At 41.3% G+C, this 24225-nt stretch overlaps 1 protein-coding gene across 1 annotated transcript in view; it reads right to left on the bottom strand.

The window, feature by feature from the left end:
- GAD2 (glutamate decarboxylase 2) overlaps nt 1-23778 on the bottom strand; it is a 102399-nt gene extending 78621 nt beyond the window's left edge. The window contains exons 1-4 of the mRNA XM_056519339.1: nt 23463-23778; nt 22557-22616; nt 22299-22442; nt 21193-21426 (exon numbers count right to left, since the gene is read on the bottom strand). Coding sequence (XP_056375314.1) covers nt 21193-21426; nt 22299-22442; nt 22557-22616; nt 23463-23538 — 514 coding nt within the window. The 5' untranslated portion in view covers nt 23539-23778. The remainder of the gene's footprint in view (nt 1-21192; nt 21427-22298; nt 22443-22556; nt 22617-23462) is intronic.
- Nucleotides 23779-24225: the final 447 nt, after the last annotated feature.

The raw sequence follows: 24225 nt of genomic DNA, 5'->3' as shown, positions 1-24225 counted from the left end.
ACATGCTGCTGTTGTAGACAAATACTGTTTTAAGCGTAGTGAAGCATATTGTGCTCCCCTCATATACGCACTAAGTATGTCAGGCAGAGAAGTGCCAGGACGTGTACAGAGGAGTGGCAGAAGCCTAAATTCATCAGGCAGAGGTCGCAGCAGACTAGGGGCAAGCGGCAGCAGGAGTCGCAGCAAGAGGCCTGAGCTCTCGGTATCAGCTAGCGGTCGTGTCTTGACCAGCAACCCATCTGCCGTCATCGATTGGTTAACATGGTCTTCCACTTTATCACAGGTGACATCTGATACACCCAGTCAATAGTCGGTGGGTTCCTCAGACACAACCCTCAGTTGGCATGGCCCAGGAGCAGTCCCTGCCTTCCCATTGCCTCTGTCCTATGCTGTTCCCTCCCCTAAAGAAGTATCTGATGCTGTGGGTTCAGCTCCACTACTCAGTGAGGACGATCTAATAGAGGACAGTCAGCAGCTACTGCCCAGCCAAGAAGTGGAGGAGACATCCGCCACTTCCTCCCCTAGGCGGGCAAGTAGTGATGAGGATAGTGGCCTGGGAGGCGGTGTTGCAAGTGTTCAGGGTCCTGAACCAGACATTGTTGGGTAACATGAGGAGGACATCAGTGACGTGCACACAACTGTTGATGATGATGAAGCCAATCGCAATTGGGAGCCGGGTGCAGAAGGGGCTTCATCATCATCAGGAGAAGAGAGTTGCAGGTTGCCCATGAGGCAGCAGCTGAGTCAGCAAGGCAGTAGTATGGTTGGCAGTCAGCATGGTGGCAGAAGTGTAAATTCTTGAGCCAAACATGCCTGAGGGAGACCACCTGCTTTGCGGCAGCCCACCTTCCCGGGAGGTAGTAAAACAGGGGTTCCTGGAGACGGCGGCAGTAGCAGTCAATTAGTGCGGACTGTTGGTGGGAAAATCAGCTACTCGGCGGTGTGGCAGTTTTTCATCAAGCATCCGGAGGATGTTAATCTGGCCACATGCAAGATGTGTCGGCAGAAGGTGAAGCGTGGCCAGGGTCCCAATGTTGGCACCACGGCCCTGCATCAACATTTGCTTCGCCCCCATAAAGCGGCCAGGGAGAACCGTGGCTCCAATGTAGTGGTCCAGCCTGCTGCATGTAGTGGTCCAGAGCTGTATGTCATACCCTTGTTCGCTCCAGATGCTCCTGCTCCTCCTACTTTTAGTCAGCTATTCTGCCAACAATCCATTGGTGAAGCTGTGTCCAAGAGACAACAGTATGCACCCACTCATCCAATGGTGCAGAAGCTAAATCTGCTCCTGTCCAAGTTTCTGGTGCTGTATCCCTCCCTTTTCAAGTGGTGGACTCTGCACCTTTCAGAGAACTGATGGCTTGTGCTGAGCCCAGATGGAGAGTGCCAACTGCCAAGCCATAATTTCTTTGCAAAGAAGGCAGTACCAGCCCTGCACAATTTTGTGGAACAGAAGGCGGGCCAGTCTTTGAGCCTGTCAGTGTGTACCAAAGTGCACGGCAGCGCCGACGTCTGGAGCTGTGACTGTGGTCAGGGACAATACATGTCCTTTACAGCTCACTGAGTGAATGTGGTTCCTGCACAGCCGCAACACCAACTTAGACAGGTCACGCCGCTTCCTCCTCCACGCTCTCAGGCCATTGGTCCTGTGACAGTGTGCAACTCCGCCTCCTCATCCTCCACCTTGTCCTCAGCCTCCACTGCCCAGATAAGTCTCGGTGGCCCTTTAGCATACCATATGTGCAGTGCACGGCGCTGCCTTGGCGTTTGCCTTGGCGAACGGTGTCACACAGGGGAGGAACTGCTAAAAGTCATTCATAAAGAAATCGGAGCATGGCTTACGCCACGAAAACTGGAAATGGGAACCATGGTGACTGACAATGGGAAGAACATCTTGCATACGCTGCGACTGGGAAGGCTGAGCCATGCGCCTTGCATGTCACACGTGTTCAATCTGGTGGTGAAGCAATTCCTGAAGTGTTCCTACAATTTGCAAGACATCCTAACAATGGGAAGGAAACTTTGCATGCACTTCAGCCCCTCGTACACTGCAAAGCACACCCTCCTTGAGCTGCAGCATCAGAACAGTATCCCCCAACATAGTCTGATTTGTGACGTTGCCAAACTTTGGAATTCCACCCTCCATATATTGGACCAACTGTATGAACATAGAAAAGCCATCATTGATTTCTTGATGATCCAAGTGGATAGGGGTACTCACCTGTGTAACTTCAATGTGAACCAGTGGCAGCTCTTACGTGACACCTGCCGTTTGCTCAAGCCCTTTGAGGAAGCCATATTATTAGTTAGTCGCCAGGATTATGGGATGAATGATGGCTGGTCAGGGCACTGGAGACGTGGTGCCTACATCTCATGGCCACATGAGACCTGTGGGGACTGAACTGGTGGAGGAGGGGGACTGGAAAAGTGAAGCACAGTTTAGGTTTTACCAAATGGGCGTTTTTTCTAGTAATCTGACAGAAGAGGAGGAGCAGGAGCAGCCAGAGAAGCTGGAGGGTTATGAGGAAGGCGAGACAGAGGACCCAGACACACCGTGGCAGTGAGCAGTGGAGATGAAGGCAGGGAGACCCTCCAAGTCACTTGCACAAATGGCACGATGCATGCTCACTTGCTTGCGTAGTGACAGCTGAATTATCACCATTCGGCAGCGGGATGACTTCTGGCTCTCCACCTTTTGGACCCTCGCTACCGCCACAAAATAGGGGCCTTTTTCTCACCCACTGAGAGGGAGGACAAAGTGACCAACTACAGAGGAATCCTATGTAGACGTTGGCCTATTGGTGCCATCGTCCATCCTCTCCCAGGTCTGAATCGGGGGCCCTCTGCACTCACCTTCCACTGTCATGGCTGCTGGGGAGGGGTGGGGTGGCAGAAGCAGTACCAGCTTCATCAGCAGCAGCCTGAGTCTACAGTCGCTGATGAGTAGCTTTCTTCACCCGCGTAGTGAAGCAACTCATCAGCAGCAGGTACACCGGGAGCAGGACCTGAACCAGCAGGTGGTGGCACACCTTGACATGCCCATGCCAACACACCTTGAAGATCTGCTGGACTTCTGGGCAGCCAAACTTGGTTTGTGGCTGCAACTAGCAGAGTTTGCCCTGGAAAAGTTATCTTTCCCGGCCAGTAGTGTGCCATCAGAGCGGGTGTTTAGTGCGGCAGGAGCCATAGTCACCCCAAGGAGAACTCGTCTGTCCATGAAAAATGTGGAGAGACTGACCTTTGTGAAGATGAATTAGGCATGGATTAGCCAGGATTTCCAACTACCAATGCTTGATGCATGAGAGTAGATTGACCATGGTGCCACACCAACATTTGACAAATATGGATAGTGCCAAACAGATTTAAGGCACTGCTCCCCAGTTGCAAACATTCCTCCGCATCAGACCTTTTTTCACCCACCTTTGTAACCGAGTACTGGTATTGCCACCCACTGCACCACTCTGTCACCGGGTCACTTTCATGACTCCTGCTGCTGCTGCCACCTTCAGGCTGTGTCATTCAGCCACTGTATGGTTCACTGATGCTGCTGGGCCTGGGCCTTAAAATCTTTATGGTAGCACTAGCTACCGTAAATCTTCAATTTAAATTTCAAAATTCATCTTTTAATCTTAGGGATTGTTGAGCCCTAGCGTCTGTGAAATTCAGCAACTATATGGTTTCCTCATACTGATGCCTCCTCCAGGCTCTGTCATTGTGCTGTCATGTGACATGTTAGATCTGGTCCTTTGTACCCGGACGCCGGGGCCCAGGACACTAAAACTTGGTAGTTAAAATTTCAATTTCAAAATCCACAATTTCAATTTCAAAATCTTACATTTCTATGATGTCAATGGTGTCCTCATGCTTCAGTCAACTCCAGGCTGTGTCATTCAGCCACTATATGGTCTCCTCATGCTTCAGCCACCTCCAGGCTGTGTCATTCAGCCAATATATGGTTTACTGATGCTGCTGGGCCTTGGCCTGGGCCTAAAAAAATTTATGGTAGCACTAGCTACCATAAATCTTCAAATTAAATTTCAAAATGTATCTTTTTAGGGATTGTGGAGCCCTAGTGTCTCCTCATGCTGCTGCCAGCTCCAGGTTGTGTCATTCAGCAACTATATGGTCTCCTCATGCTTCCAACACCTCCACGCTGTGTCATTCAGCCACTATATGGTGTCCTCATGCTTCAGCCTCATCCAAGCTGTGTCATACAGCCACTATATGGTCTCCTCATACAGATGTCACCTCAAGGCTCTGTCATTGTGCTGCTGTGCGGCAGTGATTCTAAAAGCGATGCCTGTAATCTGCATGTTATTCTGAATAACAGTATTATTTCACTACCCCAGCACACTCCATATGCGTGTTAGAACAAAGCAAAGTGTTCTACACTCCTATTGAGGTTCTGTGTAGGTCAGAAATAGCCATTTTTAATATAGATTCGCCGCCAACAAATTTGGTTCAAACCAAATTTTTTCGAAAAATTTGGCCAATCTACCAAATAAAATTTTTCAACAGTTTGCTCATCTCTAATTTACACTAATAAGTAATAATGTTTTGATGATGCCAAAAATGAAGATGATGCCTGTTTTTCCCAAAGTAAACCTGATAAACTGAGTTAACACATTGTAGTATTGGTAACAGGTTATTACAGTAAAGTTTCTTAAAGATATTCACATGTCATATCCAGAGATGAAGACTTTAAGAGACATTTGGAAACGGACTAATGTTAGCCTTAGAAAATGAGATTTTCCCCTTCCCCCCAAATCCAATTTTAAACAGCCATGGAATTTGTTCTTTTATTTATGATGAGGATTTTAATTTGAAAATTTTTATAAAAATCAAAGCTTGAATCACATGGACTTTCTTGACTGCTTGCTTACCATTAAAGGGGTACTCCAGTACAAAGCATCTTATCCCCGATTAAAAAGGATAGGGGATAAGATGTTAGACTGCGGGGGTCCCGCCGCTGGGGACCCCTGCGATCTCTAGGTCAGCAGCAGCGGGGTCCGAAACACGGGAGAGTGGAGCTCTCGTGACGTCACGCCACCCCCCCTTCATTCATGTCTATGGGAGGGGGCGTGACGGCTAGTAAATAGCCGTCACCCCTCCTCTCATAGACCTGAATAGAGGGGGCGCGGCGGCTGTAGTCGGCAGTCATCCAGCATGGAGCAGAGTTCACTCCATGCACAGATGACCGGGGTGCCACGCTGGCAATCGTGACGGCCCCCAGCGGCAGGATCCCCACGGTCATAGGGGATAAGAAGTTTTGCGCTGCAGTACCCCTTTAAAGCGAGTACATGGAGGAAATTTTTTTTTAAATTAACTGGTGACAGAAAGTTATACAGATTTGTAAATTACTTTATTAAAAAATCTTAATATTTGCAATACTCAGCTGCTGTATGCTCCAGAGGAAGTTGTGTAGTTCTTTCCGGCCTGACCACAATGCTATCTGCTGCCACCTCTGTCCATGTCAGGGACTGTCTAGAGCAGGAGCAAATCTCCATAGTAAACCTATCCTGCTCAGACAGTTCCTCACATGGAAAGGGGTGGCAGCAGAGAGCACTGTGGTCAGACTGGAAATAACTACACAACTTCCTCTGGAGCATACAGCAGCTGATATGTACTGGAAGATTATGATTTTTACATAGAAGTAATTTAAAAATCTGTTTAACTTTCTGGCAACTGTTGATTTTAAACCTTTTTTTTCCACTCTGAAGTACCCCTTTAAATTTTATGCAAGTGATAGAGATCCATGAATGATTTTCTAAGTTTGCACTGAATGCTGGAAATATTGCATGGATATAACACCACCATGTAAAGAAGTTATCCAGGAATAGAAAAACTGAGCCAACGTCTGTGTCCAGGTTGGGTCTGTGTCCAGGTTGGGTGTGGTTTTACAACTTGGCTCCATTCACTTCAATGGAATGAGCGGCAGAACCACATGATATAGAAGCATCTAGGGCTGGGGCATGACAATATAGAAGCATCTAGGGCTGAAGCATGACATAGAAGCATCTAGGGCTGAAGCATGGCATAGAAGCATCTAGAACTGAAGCATGATATAGAAATATCTAGGGCTGAAGCATAATATAGAAGCATCTAGGGCTGAAGCATGGCATAGAAGCATCTAGAACTGAAGCATGATATAGAAATATCTAGGGCTGAAGCATAATATAGAAGCATCTAGGGCTGAAGCATGACATAAACGCATATAGAGCTGAAGCAGGACATAGACATATCTAAGGCTGAAGCATGAAATAGAAACATCTAGGGATGAGGCATGACATAAAAGCATCTCAGGCTTTGAGTAAGGCTGGTTAAACCAGCTGAAACGCGTCACTTTGTATCCTGCACTGTTGTAGTGTGAATAAAGAATTGCCTTTTATTGCACAAGAATCCGCGCTGGACTTCTATTGTTCTTCATCTCAGGCTAAAGTATGACATAGAAGCATCTAGGGCTGAGACATGAAATAAAAACATCTAGGGCTGAGGCATGACATGGAAGCATCTAGGACTGAAGCATGACATAGAAGCATCTAGGGCTGAGGCATAACATAAAAGCATCTAGGGCTGAAGCATGACATAAAAACATCTAGGGCTGAGGCATGACATAGAAGCATCTAGGGCTGAAGCATGACATAGAAGCATCTAGGGCTGAAGCATTACATAGATGTATCTAGAGCTGAAACATGACATAGAAGCATCTAGGGCTGAGGCATAACATAAAAGCATCTAGGGCTGAATCATGACATAAAAACATCTGGGGCTGAAGCATAATCTAGAAGCATCTAGTGCTGAATCATGACTTAGAAGCATCTAAAACTCAAGCATGACATAAAAGCATCTATGTCTGAAGAATGACATAGAAGCATATAGGGCTTAGACATGAAATAAAAGCATCTAGGGCTGAAGCATGACATAGTATCATCTAGGGCTGAAGCATTACATAGAAACATCTAGGGCTGAAGCATAATATAGAAGCATCTAGGGCTGAAGCATGACATAAAAGCATCTAGGGCTGAAGCATCACATAGAAACATCTAGCGCTAAAGCACTGTAAGATGTTATCTGGAGCTGACACGTGTTATGGGAAAGTTGTGGCTTTAAAATGTTAGCAGTGGCCACATTTTCTTCTCCTTAGTGCAGTGTTTCCAAACAGTGTGCCTCTAGCTGTTGCAAGACTACAACTCCCAGCATGCCCGGACAGCCAAGATGTTAGCGAAATAGGAAAACAAACTTTAATTTCCCTTATTACGTGTCAGCATCTAAAAAATTTCCAGGAAGGGGTAAAGGGGTCACTTATAAAATCTTTGCACTATGTGTTAAAACATCTCTGGAGTTTTTAAGAGATATTAATAATAAATAATCATTAAAATCAAAAAACATATCTCAGTTCCGACTATACACAGGAGCAGAGGTTGTATATAAAGCACTATTATCCTCCTATTGAATAGTTTTTGCTTTTCTATATCATACTACATGTGTGCCTTGTATACCCTACTGTTTACGGTGTTAAAGGGGTACTCCGGTGGAAAACTTTTCTTTTTTTTAAATCAACTGGTGCCAGAAAGTTAAACAGCTTTGTAAATGACTTCTATTTAAAAATCTTAATCCTTCCAGTACTTATGAGCTGCTGAATACTACAGAGGAAATTATTTTCTTTTTGGAAAACAGAGCTCTCTGCTGACATCATGACCACAGTGCTCTCTGCTGACATCTCTGTCCATTTTAAGAACTGTCCAGAGTAGGAGAAAATCCCCATAGCAAACATATGCTGCTCTGGACAGTTCCTAAAATGGACAGAGATGGCAGCAGAGAGCACTGTGGTCATGATGTCAGCAGAGAGCACTGTGTTCCAAAAAGAAAATAATTTCCTATGTAGTATTCAACAGCTAATAAGTACTAGAAGGATTAAGATTTTTTTTATAGAAATAATTTAGAAATCTGTTTAACTTTCTGGCACCAGTTGATTTAAAAAAATAAATAAATAAAAAGATTTCCATCGGAGTACCCCTTTAATGATGGCAGCCTTCATGACGACAACTTAAAGGGGTTATCCAGGAAAAAACTTTTTTTTATATATCAACTGGCTCCAGAAAGTTAAACAGATTTGTAAATTACTTCTATTAAAAAATCTTCATCCTTTCAGTACTTATGAGCTGCTAAAGTTGAGTTGTTCTTTTCTGTCTAAGTGCTCTCTGATGACACGTGTCTCGGGAACCGCCCAGTTGAGAAGCAAATCCCCATAGCAAACCTCTTCTACTCAGTGCAGTTCCCGAGACAAGCAGAGATGTCAGCAGAGAGCACTGTTACCAGACAGAAAACAACAACTCAACTTCAGCAGCTGATAATTATTGAAAGGATCAAGATTTTTTTTTTATAGAAGTAATTTACAAATCTGTTTAACTTTCTGGAGACAGTTGATATAAGAAAAAAGTTTTTTCCTGGAATACCCCTTTAATCCATTTATACCTATTTATACCGCCGATTCCTCGTGTCACTCAAAGGGCGATATCTCCCCACATCCCGCACACAAGACAAGTATAAATAGCTGATTGTTCTCCTCGATAAACAAGGTTAATAATCGGCATTAACGTCATACAAATGATGGATGATGGCGAATTTCCAACACTATCTAATCCGGAAAGACTTTCTTTTTTTTTTTTTCGGAGGCTTGACTTCCAGTTAGCCAAGTAACCGAAGGCAATTAAAGCTATGAATATAAATGGCTCATTATGAATGAGTCCCAAAGTGATATCTTATCTGTCGCCCGGGCTTCAATACCAGGGAACAGGCTGGGGCCCCGCTGTGTTGTTACACACACAAATCTGTTTATTTCCGAAAAAGAAGAAAAAAAAAACTATTTTAAGCCTAAACAGCAGAGTCTGTAGCCGGATCTGCTTTGTTCCAGGCAGATGAGAGTCGGAAGCGAGATGGAAATCTGACTGAACATCAATGTGGTCTATCAATTGCCGCGCTGACGCTGCTCTGTTATCATGTCCCTGCACATGTGGCGAGAGCGGAGCCGGCACTGGAGATGCAATTTTCCCTATCATTTAACAGAATTAGTCAGGGAGGGTTACGTCTCCTTTCACGAAAGGATGGAAAATTATGTTTTTTCCCCCCCCCCTGGAACATTTGCTGTATCAGTATTCGCTACACAGAGCATTTGGGCGCCATGAGTGTCATATTATTAACACGGCAAGAAGAAAGGATGTCCAGCGCAGCGAAAGCTCAAATGCAAAAATTCTTTATTCTGACACGGCAGCACACAGGTAAAGATGAACAGCAGTGACGCGTTTCGACCGCCTAGGCGATCTTAGTCATACTGGCACAAGATTCATGTTGTTGGATATCCTATATAGGGGAGGCGCTGAGCGCCTCCCCTATATAGGATATCCAACAACATGAATATAGGATATATAGGATATCCAACAACATGAATATAGGATATCCAACAATATGAATCTTGTGCCAGTATGACTAAGAGCGCCTAGGTGGTCGAAACGCGTCACTGCTGTTCATCTTTACCTGTGTGCGGCCGTGTCAGAATAAAGAATTTTTGCATGTGAGCTTTCGCTGCGCTGGACATCCTTTCTTCTTGCCATTTACCATACAGCCTAGTCCGGGCTGGGTCCGTAGCGCTTGAGTGGCAATTTACAAGGGGTGAGCTGGATACACTTCTGAACTGTGTTACTATATTATTACCATGCAGCGTCTGCCGCCATAGCTGAGAATCCTGGATTAAAAATAGAAGGTACTATCTGTTTTGTTGGTAACAATGCGTACATCATGGGGAGATATACGGTGTGCGGCATCTTCATTTGCGGCACTGATGTAAAGCTCCGCCCATGTTCACACATCTTTCCAGAAATCCAGCAGATTTGAGGCTGCCTGTGCACCAGTAGTAGAGATCTAAGCTGGCTTTGAGCTGGAATGGATTTCTGTGACTTTTCATGCCTTCAGGCACAGATAAAAGGTTATGGCTATGGTCGCACAGTGTATTTTTGAGACTATAAAAAAATGTATAAAATAAATGTGTTTGTAAAACTGCTGAATTTTGACATCCGTATTTAAAAACAAAACAAAAAACATATTTTTTTTACATCTGCATAAATTAGAGCCAGGTCACTTAAAAAACATAAAAAATATATACTGTGTGCAGATATCTGTTGCCTCAAGTGCCTGTGTTGGGCCCCACTTCTCAAGATGCTGCATTGTACTGCACTCTAATTTATTGTTTGTTGATTTTCAATGTAATTGTAATGTTGCCTTTAGTAACCATGCCTTTAAAGGGGTACTCTGGCAAAAAAACATCCCCTATCCAAAAGATTGGGGATAATATGTCCAATCTCTGGCACGGCACCCTGGTCATCCGTGCACGGAGCTTCCGTGTTCATGACGTTATGCCACGTCCCCTCCATTCATGTCTATGGGAGGAGGCATGACGGATACGTACTAGCCATAGACATGAATGGAGGGGGCGTGGCATAACGTCATGAACACGGAACCTCCAAGCTTCCATGTTCTGAATGCTGCCAAAGATAGCGGGGGTCCCCCTTTAAGAAGTGATGATGCAGGGTAAGCCATTTAATTCTTATGCCCAATAGGAAGCCCCTGGCCAAAAATTGTGGGAGGAGTTAATTTTAATTTAGACCTGAAATAGCAGTGTGGGGAGGAGATAGGAGAAGTCTGTGGTAACCTGAAGTAGTCCTGTGGAGAAGTCTAATGTCTGTAACCATGCATCGACAAGTGCCTCGCCACACAGGTCCAGTCTAGAAGTCTAAGATAGCAGGAGATGGAAAGCCTCAGGCAACTCTTGATCCTAAAGTCTAAAGTCCAAGCCTGGTGGTAAGTTCATTCTGGGGAAGCACTACATTTAGTCTCAAGTCAGCGTGGGTGGTCTCAAGTAACAAGTCTAAGGCCTAGAAGTTGAACTCTAAAGTCTACTGTAACTAAAATTCAGGCAAGTTGAAAAGTCCCGGCAAGGCAAAAGGATCCATAGGGTTACTCTGCATCTCCCTAGCTCTGATCTGGATTACTAAAGGATTATAACACCTATCCTGAACCTCAGTATAAGACAGTTTTCCATAACCTTGGATCTGGTGTCTTCATTGCCCAGCGCTTGGCCCAGGAGAACTGTAAAACCTTGAAGCGTGGTGGTTAATGCTACCCTAGCGTCACAAACTGTCTATTTGTCACCATTACACTAGCCAGCGTACAACACTCCAGGTAGTGCACTACATCCATACTAGGCATTTACTAGTATATAACCATTTCAGACAAGAAGATTCAAGACAATTAACCTTGAGAAAGATGAACGTGTAACTTCATGGTCAAGCTCCACTGAACTCCAATAATCAGGCCTCAATGATGCTTCCATCAAAAATGATCACTCCTTCTGCATTAAGGATAACATATTATTGAGGTTGTCCCAACATGATAACCTTTTGCTAAAATGCAAGCGCTCATGGAGAAAAGGGGAACAAGGAGCTGATGACAACTACAACAAAGAGTTTCTTGGACTCCTTTTCTATTGGAGATCAGTGGTCCCCAAGCTGTGACTTTCTATATGTTGCAAAACTACCACTCCCAGCATGCCCGGACAGCCTTTGGCTGTCCGGGCATGCTAGGAGTGGTAGTTTTGCAACATCTGGAGGGCCAAAGTTTGCAGACGACTGGATTAGACAAATCCCCTATTATATGATCACCCACTCATTTGTATGGCCTTTGGGTTAATGCCACATGGGAACTGTGACCCATAGTTGCCCATACTTATACAACCTACAGTATACTTTCCATCAATAATTCAACGAATCTTGGGAAGTTTGTTCATCTTTTAAGCATTTATTGGGCTAACCTGTCAGTAAGCAGGTGTTGTCCAGTTTGCTATTTTTCTTTTTGGAGCTGAAACAAAAAATAGCAATTTGGAATATGCAGTACTGTTGTTTCTAAGAATTAAGAAACATTTGAGATTTAGATTTAAAAAAAATTATAATAATTACTAGATTGAAATAATAAAATAATTCTGAAACAACTTGACATTTAGAAGTTCAGACATATGCAGATATATATATATATATATATATATATATATATATATGTATATATATATATATATATTTTTTTTTTTATCTGAAATGTCTGCAGTGAAAAATAACTTATCCCCTATCCAAAGGATAGGGCATAAATGATAGATTAAGGGAGGAACCCCCCACGATCTCCTGAATGGGGCCCCAGCAGTCTGCCGAAAGCGGACGTTCCGGCCCATGCATGAAGTTGCAGCTGACACGCCCCCTCCATGTATCTCTATGGGACACTACTCCTTTAAATTTCTTTTCTATCTACTGTGGGCTATATACTTATATTTATACCTTTGCCTACTACCCAGTGATGTACATTGCCCAGGGGATCTGATTTAACCCCCCAGGTCAGGAAGGTCCATGACCCATTGGTCAATACCCCCCCTTCATTAATTTGCTGACAATGCAGTTCCCTAGACAAAGGAGTTCTTCAGAGTTTCTTACCAACAGAGAAAGCAATGGGATCTACTAGGCCAGGGCCTCCTCTCTCCAAGGGCCCATAGCAGCTGCATGGTCTGCCACTATGGTATGTACGCCCATGTAGCTATCCTATTAGAGTTGTCTTACTTACTGTTGATGTTTGTTTTCTACTTAGTTCCCTCATAATTGAATTTATTTTTGACACTTCAGTTGACCCAAGAAGACCTGTGTTCTTCAGGGGATGTGAAGCAAAATCTCAGGGTGAATCTAAGGATAAGTGGATGTAAATAGTCAATATTCAGTCTGGGAAAGAGTGAACCCTGCACCTTTCTGCACAGAACCTAACTAATGTAGCGTATTCACAGTGTTCACACCTCAGCTGTGTAACGACATCTATCCGGTAAAGTGGCACTCAACGTGAAAGGTACAGTTCAGTAGACAACACTATGCAATGTCAAAGAAAGAACGGAGCACTGACCGGATTAGCAGGGGTCTTTTTATTCCATCTTCCACGGGTACATGGCATGCGGAGGAGACTCAGGTCACAGCACACGCTGAGTCTCCAGCACACGCTTGCTCCCCCGCACGCCATGTAGATGGAAGATGGAATAAAAAGACACCTGCTAATCCGGTCAGTGCTCCGTTCTTTCTTTGACATTGGATGTAAATAGTCACTTCTACCGAGCCCACGGCTCAAAGTCCTTCTGAAAGAAAGTTACCTCCTAATTGACTATTGGGGAAATATACAGATTTGAGCAATTGTTTCAGCTGTAAATGGTTGAAAATGGACAAAAAGCAGACAATGGCCATATAAAATGTGTGTGAGCATAAAAATGGCTAATAATATGGCCCAAAACACTGCGTGAAATCAACCAAATAGTAAAATGCCTACATCTCAAGGTTAAGCATAAAAACAAACTAGAAACACCATTGTAATGAGTCACCAAAGAATACAACCAGATATATGTAACTCGATTTGTCCTCTATAAAGAGAACCTGTCACCTATAACATGCACATGTTTCATATACAAATACAGAGAGATGCATGGTGGCAGGTGGGGTGGGGAGCAGCTGTGGGGATTGCCCCCTGTGACATCTTAGTTGGGTCCCGATGGGTTTCTTAAACTATCATTTCTCTGAAAACCCCCAATTGTTTTAGAGTAAATCATAGTATTCCATCACCCAGTTCCCTTCACCAGTTTAAAGGAAAACTGTCACCAACCCCCCCCCCCACCCCGCACTAACAAGAGGTACTGGCTGGTAGTGTGGGGGACGCTGATCAATATGATGCATACCATGCCCGATTCCGCCCAGCTGTTCGCCCATCACCTTCCTTATTCAAGATATGAAAATCATCTTCTAACTGGCACGGGCAGGGTTACTGCCTTCATCTGGCATTGTGACATCACTGCCGCTCGGCCCGTAGGACAGCTCACATTATGCATATTCATGCCCTCCCTCCATATCTCCCTCTCCTCCCCGCTCTGTACAGGACTCCACTGCTCTGCAGCCACTTCCGGGTGTACACAGGAAGCCGGCACATGCGCAGTGGAGTCCTGTACAGAACGGGGAGAAGAAGGAGATCTGGAGGGAGGGCATGAATATGCATAAGTTGGGTGGTACTGCGGTCTGAGTGCCAGATGAAGGCAGTAACCCCGCCCTTGCCAGTTAGAAGAGGATTTGCATATTTGCGGATTCGGGCATGGTAGGCATCATATTGATCAGCATCCCCCGCACTACCAGCCAGTACCTCTGGTTAGTGTGGGGGTGATTTGGTGACAGTTTTCCTTTAAAGAGAATCTGACTGCTATTTTACCTGCAGCAAACACAATATACTGGGTGACATTTTTAGGTTTGTTGTTTCTTGACTTCTGCCCGTAGCTATCTCATTGCCTTGCCATTGCACTCCAGCATGCAAAGTGGGTGGGGAGCGGCTCACCCAGCTCCCTTGCTTCATCAATATTCACCCATTCTCTGATGCAGAATTGGGGTGTAGTGAGGAGCAGAGCACTCATCAACCCCTCACAGGCATTTCATGGAGGGGTACGGGCCAAATATTGACGAGGCAGGGGAAAGAGGCGAGCCGACTCCCCGTTTACATTGCACGCTGAAGCACAATGGCACCGAGGTTGTTACAGGCAGAAACCAGGAAATTCCCAACCTAAAAATGTAAGTAACCCCTCTTTTTACAGCTAATCACCCGCACTATAACCCAGTTTATTGGGTTTCGTGCAGGTGAAATAGCTGTCAGATTCTTTTTATTACTGTGTGAAGTTTGTATAGCATGAAACAGGGGAAAGGTTCCCTTTAGGTAAGGCTAGGTTAAGCTTGGGGGCTTAGTTGAGGGTTTCCATAGCAGATTCCATTAAAATAACTGGACAAATAACTAAATAAAAATGCTGTATGCAGTCTAGTTAAAATCCAGCAAAATGATGGACCCCACTAAAGTCAATGGGGTCTCTCTGGATCTGTTGGTGTCCGTCATGCAGTGGATTGGCCGGCGCTGTTTACTGCTCATGAATCTGCATCCAAGGCCCTGAAAAAGAGCCTCCAACACAGATGTAAACCAAGCATACAACAGTAGCCACTGAGTTGTGCTTGTCATCAATAATTTAGGAGCTTTGGCCTAGCATCAAGTTGAATTCTGGGATGCAATTCACTATGGGTAATTATGCTAAATTATAATCTATTGGATTGTATTATTGTACTGGAACCCAAAGAAATGCCAATGCTCCCCTGGCACCAACACAAAGACTATCCCTACTCATAGAGATAAGGCTGCAAAGAGATAAAAACTGTACTAGAGTGTGATAGCCTGGGGGATGTAGGGTATGGGAAGTGTAGCTGTGCGGTGATTAAAGGGTGCTTGTTAACCCTTGCTATTCGTGATGCCAGGGTGAGGGCTCCTCAGTAATGCTTTTCCTACCACCACCTTTCCCAAGAGCGATAGGGAGGTAGATAATAGTAGAATATCCACAACCGGAGAGTTTTCTGAAACAGGTATAACTTTTACTGAAGGTTTTCTGCAAGCTTCAATAACGGAACAGTCTCTATGCATACAACTGCTTTCTTTGGAGATTGACAAAGGTTGGGACTTTAGCTATTTAGAGTCTTTAAGTATTATGCGCTGTTCCACTGGATTTAGGGGATTAGTTGCGGTCCAGTAGTCACACTAGCTTTAGCAGGGGTAGTTTAGAACTCACGGTTTTGGTTTCGCTGAGGCCGGCAGGTTTTTCCTGCCTAGCGTGTCTTTGCAAGTAGTGCAGATCTGTCCTGCTAGTCCGGCATCCACGAGAGCAGCAACCCAAGAGAGAGATAATTGGCTACAGTTCCCTTATATGGGCAGGGGCTGGGCTAGTGCTAATTAGTCCATACTTGTGTCAATCACCATTACAAAGATTTGTGGGTAACACATGACCCAAGGACCTCCTAAGGTCCTCCAACATACCATAGAGGATATTAACATGGTCACATGACTGAAGGTCCTGCGACGCTAAACAAGGTAAGTATTATACATTATCCTAGATATATACTATTATTAAATATATACATATATTAACATTAGATAATTAGACTTAAGAAGAGGCGACTAGGGGCTGTCCCACCTGAGGGACCCTACCTGAGCGTAGTTATCCTGACTTTGGGGACCTCCACACCAGGTACGGTATGCAATACGGTACCGGGACACCACAAGAGGAAGACTTCAATGTGTTTACTACCAACTGGAGAAGAGTTGCCTATTGCATTTACCCGTTTGCAAAAGGTGTTTAAAAAATTGGAGGTGAAACCAAATTGTTTGCACTTTTTCTTTCCATTTTTTTTTCCCAATACGTGTGGATAGCCAAAGGCCATGACTTCTGGGTTTTAGTTATATCAATACCACCCTAAAAATACTGCCCAACTGAGGAAGTGAGCCCACCATCCAGCTTTACAGAACATGTGCATGTCCCTTTCAATAGTATTGTAATTTCTGCTAGGCTTTAAGAAAGTACCACCTACCCGGTCACCTGATGATCATCAATAGTTTTAGGGTGGTTTGTAGTACACTATGGCCGGCATTTATCATTGTAGGTGTAAGTTAAGCATTTATCATTGTAGGTGTAAGTGAAGCATTTATCATTGTAGGTGTAAGTGAAGCATTTATCATTGTAGGTGTAAGTGAAGCATTTTTCTGAACCTTTTTTGTGTGCTGGTAATGTGTAGGAGCATTACATTTATTAATGGTCACAGAGCATTTGATAAATTTTGTGCAGGTCACATTTTCTGAAATTTCTCTCTTCACATACACCAAAAAGCTAAGTCTGGGCTGGTGTAGTTTTAGAGACTTTTCAGTGGCTTTGTGCCTTTTTTGCACCTTTTCACAAAAAGGCGCAGTTCATAAAAACCTTCCATATCATGTGTATTGCCAAAATCAGTGGATTTCAACTCAATATCAGCAGAAATGTGTCAACCAAAAGGCGCAAAAAAAGGCGCAAATAAACCCTACCTGCGCTTTTTTGTGCCTTTTCTAGACACAAAAAACAGTCTAAAGAAAATGATAAATGTCGGCCTATGTTCATAAATATTGTTTCAATGTAACTTCCAGGGGAAGAAACATTTTATTTGTGCCATGAGCTGGAGAGTACATTTTGGCTGCACACACACAAAGCTGCTTAGGATAATACATTGGTATAATGAGAAGAACTTTCCCACCCCTGGGCGGTCCAGCTTGTATTTTCAATACTAGGGAGCTGCTATGTAATCCTCGAAGAAATTTCTCTGAGTGACTGGGGTTCTGCAAGCACTTTTATGTACACAAAACTGTGTCATTTTCTATAAAAAGATTATTGCTCACAATCTGATCATTGATTAACGCATATAATAACCAAACAGCATCACACTGGCCTACTGGGGTCCAGGAGATTCTCTGGTGCCATCCCTTTCCCCTTCCCAAGGACATACTAGGACCCTACCACCCATGCAGGGCTGGTGCAAGGATTTTTGCCATCCTAGGCGAAAGCTAATTTTGCCACCCTTGAACCTGCCCATTGGCTCCGACCTTTGACACGCCCCATCTTACTACTGGGGTGACACACTGTAACAAACCTCATCATCATGTAATCACCTTACTAGGGTGACAAATAAACCCTGGGCTGGTAATATTGAGCTGTCCTGAGATACCTGCATAAGAGACACTATCAATCTGCAGAAAGAGTGTAAATATTTGTGTGTAATTTGTATATGTGTGTAATGCATGTGTGTGTGTGTGCAAATGTATGCATATGTATAATATGTGTACAATGTGTATATATGTGTGTGTAATGTGTATATATGTGTGTGTAATGCATGTGTGTATGCAAATGTATGCATATATATATATATATATATATATATATATATATATATATATATATACACACATTACACACATATAGGGGGAGATTTATGAAAACCTGTCCAGAGGAAAAGTTGCTGAGTTGCCCATAGCAACCAGTCAGATCGCTTCTTTCATTTTGCAGAGGCCATTTCAAAAATGAAAGAAGCAATCTGATTGGTTGCTATGGGCAACCCAGCAACTTTTCCTCTGGACAGGTTTTCATAAATCTCCCCGATATATACATATATATATATATATATATATATATATATATATATATATGTGTGTGTGTGTGTGTGTGTGTGTGTGTGTGTGTGTGTGTGTGTCATGTGTGTGTATGTATAGTACGGGCATGTACTGTATAACAATTCTGGATGAATGTTGCAATCAAAGTTAAAGTGACCATATGGTAAGTCCAGTGTTTACCAACCAGGGTGCCTCCAGCTGTTGCAAAACTACTACTCCCAACATGCTCCCGGGGCATGCTGGGAGTAGTAGTTTTGCAACAGCTGGAGGCACCCTGGTTTGGAAACACTGGACTAACCTTGTGCTCTGCACACAATCCCATCAAAATACATCACAAATGTTTACATATTTTCTATTTGGACCCAGCAGTATCTCAGAAACCAGACTCTGTATTTAAAAATAAATAAATAATAAGTAATATATATATATATATATATATATATATATATATATATAAAAGCAGGAGAATACAGCAGCACACTGCTAGCGCAAAGATATATATGAAATGCTATATTGCTATAATGAAAAATTGAGGTGCTTCCCTTACCATCTGGCCATATAGTGTGTACCATCCCACCACGATAAGGTGACCTCATTGAGATGGACCCTACGCTATGATGTGCCTCTGAGCAGTCAGTTACTATATATATATATATATATATGTATATGTATGTGTGTGTATAGCCCATTGTGATCAGTATCACCCGCCTGTATAGCCTGTATCAGTAGCCTAGTATAGGTGACCACGGTGCGGGTTTTGTAATATTATGGCTGATGGTTATATTAAGAAATATATATATTTTTTAAATCCGCTTTGCTATAAATCAATTAAACCATGAAAAAAAAATCAATAATAACTACTACAATTTACTTTGTCTCAAATCACCAGCAAGAAGACAAATCCAATTTTCTTTGCTGGAAGCCATTTTGTCTTTCCTCCCATATTCACAAAGACAGAGAGATGTTACATTTTGCAACATTACATCATATCACACCTAGAAAATGGCTGCACTTGCTGCAAGGTGCATGAGTAAAACCAGTGCCGCCGTGCCAGTCAGGACAACATAACCTTCCTGGATAATGTGGCTGGTGATTAAAATGATGATCACTATCACGATGAAGACTAAATCATCATAAAAATTGGTAAAAAAAAACCCTGGCAGTTACACACGGGTGAGTAAATAGGTCACAGATGACAGCTAAAATCCCAGAAAAATATTAGTAATGGAAATAGTTCTTTAGGCATGGGTTTTAGGAATTAGGCATTAGGAAACATAGATATGGCAACAGTATCAATCTCTATTGTATAGAATGAATAACAAATAAAAGACAATTCAAAACAATAGCAAAACGTAGATTTAGTCGGCTAAAGCCACGCAAGAACATATATGCAATAATAAAAATAAAATGTTAGCAATGGGAATAGTCATATACTGTAGGCTACAAGGAAGACACAGATATCGCAACAGTATCACTCTCTATTGTATAGAATGAATAACAAATAAAAGACAAATCGAAACAATAGTACAATCCGGATGTAGACTTCGTTTACTTAAGCCGCAGAAGAACATGTATGCAAATAAAATTAGAAAAAATATTAAAAACAAGATTAAATTATGGGGGTATTGTATGATCACCTAGATTTCTATTGCAATTCTAACTGATGATATTGATATTTTATTGGAAATATTATGGTATACAAAAAAGCATATAAACATTCACATCCGAATTCAGGGATGGAAAAAATATGTATGTATGAAAAAGGCAAAAGATGTTTGAATAGCAAATATGTAAATAGATTTGCATTCTGAAAATAAATATATACTGTAAATACATAACAAAAATAATAATAAAAAAATACTAATATATATATATATATATATATATATATATATTATTTTTAATTATTATTATGTCTTTTTGTTTTGTTTTGTATATACAGTATATATTTATATAAATAAATTAATATTTAGATAAAATATTTATTTAATTTGTTCATGTTATATATATATATATATATATATCTTTGTGCTAGCAGTGTGCTGCTGTATTCTCATGACAATATATATATATATATATATATATATATATATACATAAAAGATGAACAAATTAAAATAAATGTTATAATATATATATATATATATATATATTATAATATTTATTTTAATTTGTTCATGTTTTATGTATATATATATATATATATATATATATATATATATATATATATAGACAGGAGAATACAGCAGCACACTGCTAGCACAAAGATATATATATATATAACATGAACAAATTAAATAAATATTAGAAATAAATATAAATTTATATATATATATATATATATATATATATATATATATATATATATGTGTGTATGTATATCTTATTAGGGCATTCAAAATATAAAAAATTAAAAAGAAAGCAAACGTAGCAAACACATGCATTTGTAAAGGATCACAAAAATAAGATACAAAATGGAATAAATAAACATAAAAAATCAAATCCAGCCAATCTGCTAAGAAGAAGAATATTTCAAATATCTAGAAGGTCTACCATAGTGTGCATTTAAAATCAAAATACACACCAATCTATGCAGTAGGAAGTACCATCATCAAATCATTAGGCTATATTGATATCAGAATTGTTATTATTTTTGCTTTCAAAAATCTTCCAAATCTCACTTTATTCCTCAATGTGAAGAGCAATGGGCATTTGCCAATACACAGTAAACCTAAATGACTGCAGATAATGGGTTCACCAGACTGAAACATTGCTGTCTTTTTGATCTGTGCATCGCTGTGTACTTGAGGAGAAGAGCCCTTTGGTGAAAATAATCTGCAATCTCATAAATCATATAGAGTAGGGTGGAATTTCACTTCACAAAACACAATGCCAGTAACACAATTGTAACCCTTTAAGTAACAAAAGACCCCCTCTTAGATTCCCTAAAAATCATATTACATCATTACCGTTATGATTTTTTCCTTTGTTTTGCTCATGTCCTTTTTTTTTTTTTTTGGGGGCAAATTATAATATAAATTGCCATAGAGGTAAAATTTTTATACAAAAAAATCAAACACGTTACCTGTCTTAATAGCATATTTTAAGGCGGTCTTGCAGTTCAGTAGGACCCCTTCTAAATCCTGCGGCTGGTCTGACAGCTCCCAGTTATATTCCTGTAGCAGCTCATTTGGATAGTGAAAATCAATCACCTTGGTGGATCTGTCAAAGGTTTTGACCACATATTGCAATAAAATGTCTATAACTTCTTGCAAGAATTGCATGGTCTCTGGCTCTCCATTTTTTGCAGGTAAAAGATCTGAAAATTTAGTAACAAAAAAAAATGGTTTTAGTACAAATAGATTTTTCCTGTTACATGTGTTTATTTGATAAATAGTATAAAATATAGATACAAATGCAATTACAGCATTTTATTTCCTGTGTGTAATGTTTATACATGTCCCAATAATTCTGTATGTGTTATTAATAAATAGCTTGTGATAAAATACAACATATTAAATAATAGCTGAATAGAAGAATAATAGTTGAAAGTAAAATTATATTAAAACATCTGCAATAACCAATACGGTTTATATTCTTACTATTGTCTGTCATATTTTGTATTTATCGATCAATCTATCTATTATCTATCTCATATCTATCTATCTCATATCTATCTATCTATTATCTATCTCATATCTATCTCATATCTATCTATCTATCTATCTATCTATTATCTATCTCATATCTATCTATCTATCTATCTCATATCTATCTATCTATCTATCTATCTCATATCTATCTATCTATCTATCTATCTCATATCTATCTATCTATCTATTATCTATCTCATATCTATCTATCTATCTCATATCTATCTCATGTCTATCTATCTCATATCTATCTATTTATCTATCTATATATCTATCTCATATCTATCTATCTATCTCTTTCTATCTCATGTCTTTCTATCTCATATCTATCTATCTCATATCTATCTATCTCATATCTATATATCTCATATCTATCTATCTCATATCTATCTCATATCTATATATCTCATATCTATCTATCTATCTCCTATCTATCTATCTATCTATCTATCTCATATCTATCTATCTATCTATCTATCTCATATCTATCTATCTATCTCATATCTATCTATCTATCTAAATCCTCCCCCCTCCATACCTGTTGAGTACAATAAGGAGAAGTTGATTTCCCCCTTCCCGCATACATTCTTGTCATAGTTGGAAGCGTTTCCTTTGTCACTTGGACACATTTCCTCTTTGTTGCTTAGATCTGCAGATTTTTCCCCCTCTCCATAAAGTAAAGCTGGAAAAAGAGAAGGAAACTTTCGTCACATAGAATGAATCATCCCTACAATGTAAATGTTTCTTTATAGATACAAAAAGTGAATATTATAGGACAATAACTCTTTATACTCACCACATAATTTTGAGCTGATTCCTCCTGTAAATTTTTGAGCAACTTGGCACCAGGCTTTTGCTAGAATGTAAAAATAAATAAAATAAAAAAAATGTTATTTAAAATCTATCTATTTAATCTACCTATCCAACTAACCACATATCTCATATCTACTGTATCTATCTATTTATCTATCTATCCATCTATCCATCCATCCATCCATCCATCCATCTATCTATCCATCCATCTATCTATCCATCCATCCATCTATCCATCCATCCACCCATCCATCTATCCATCCATCCATCCATCTATCCATCCATCCATCCATCTATCCATCCATCCATCTATCCATCCATCTATCCTCTTATCCTTCCTTCTGTTCCCTATTGTTTCCTTTTCTTTTCTTTCCTCAGTTCCTTCCTCTCTTTTTGTTTTCTAACCCTTCTTTTGCTTTCTCAATTTCTTTCATCTTCTTCTATTTCTTCTTTATTTCTCTTTTTCTTTCTTTCTTTCTTTCTTTCTTTCTTTCTCTTTCTTTCTTTCTTTCTTTCTTTCTCTTTCTTTCTTTCTCCTTCTTTCCCATTGTTTCTTTCCCTTTCCTCTATTTCTCCTTTCCTCTCGTCCTTTCCTCCCACTTTGTCTACCATACAATAATGACATCAATATTTACAATACATTCCATATGTACTTGAATAGTCGATCTTTCCTATACAGCAGTGGTCCTCAACCTGTGGACCTCCAGATGTTGCAAAACTACAACTCCCAGCATGCCCGGACAGCCGTTGGCTGTCCGGGCATGCTGGGAGTTGTAGTTTTGCAACATCTGTAGGTCCACAGGTTGAAGACCACTGCTATCCAGTATCCTGACATCTGAGCCTACACTCATTGCTGAGCACACTCAGGTATCAGACATCCCTCCTTTACCTGTCCCTGGGTTCTCCGCTTCACTGTTCCCTTCTTCTGCCCCAAAAGACCAAAATCCTGAGCCGGGAGACGCCATCCCGATCCCTGAAGTCCCCGGCAGATGTGAGCAGCCAGATGATAGGTAGGTTGTATCTGAGGAGCTCGGAGAGGAGCATAGAAAGTACGAGACAAGTAGAGCTGGTGTCTAGGAGGAGAATGGGAGGACTGCTGAGCAATAAGGGAAGTGTGAGAAGAAAGCTGGAGGAGCAAAGGAGCCGTGTATAGGAGCTGTCTATTAGAGCTGTCTGTGTATAGGAGCTGTCTATTAGAGCTGTCTGTGTATAGGAGCTGTCTATTAGAGCTGCCTGTGTATAGGAGCTGTCTATAAGAGCTGCCTGTGTATAGGAGCTGTCTATTAGAGCTGTCTGTGTATAGGAGCTGTCTATTAGAGCTGCCTGTGTATAGGAGCTGTCTATTAGAGCTGTCTGTGTATAGGAGCTGTCTATTAGAGCTGCCTGTGTATAGGAGCTGTCTATTAGAGCTGTCTGTGTATAGGAGCTGTCTATTAGAGCTGCCTGTGTATAGGAGCTGTCTATAAGAGCTGCCTGTGTATAGGAGCTGTCTATAAGAGCTGTCTGTGTATAGGAGCTGTCTATAAGAGCTGCCTGTGTATAGGAGCTGTCTATTAGAGCTGCCTGTGTATAGGAGCTGTCTATAAGAGCTGTCTGTGTATAGGAGCTGTCTATTAGAGCTGTCTGTGTATAGGAGCTGTCTATTAGAGCTG

This window comes from Hyla sarda, chromosome 5 (assembly GCF_029499605.1).
Source record: "Hyla sarda isolate aHylSar1 chromosome 5, aHylSar1.hap1, whole genome shotgun sequence".
NCBI classification, from domain to species: Eukaryota; Metazoa; Chordata; class Amphibia; order Anura; family Hylidae; genus Hyla; species Hyla sarda.
Note: the sequence above shows the minus strand (reverse complement) of the source record. Positions and strands in the feature narration are given on the sequence as shown.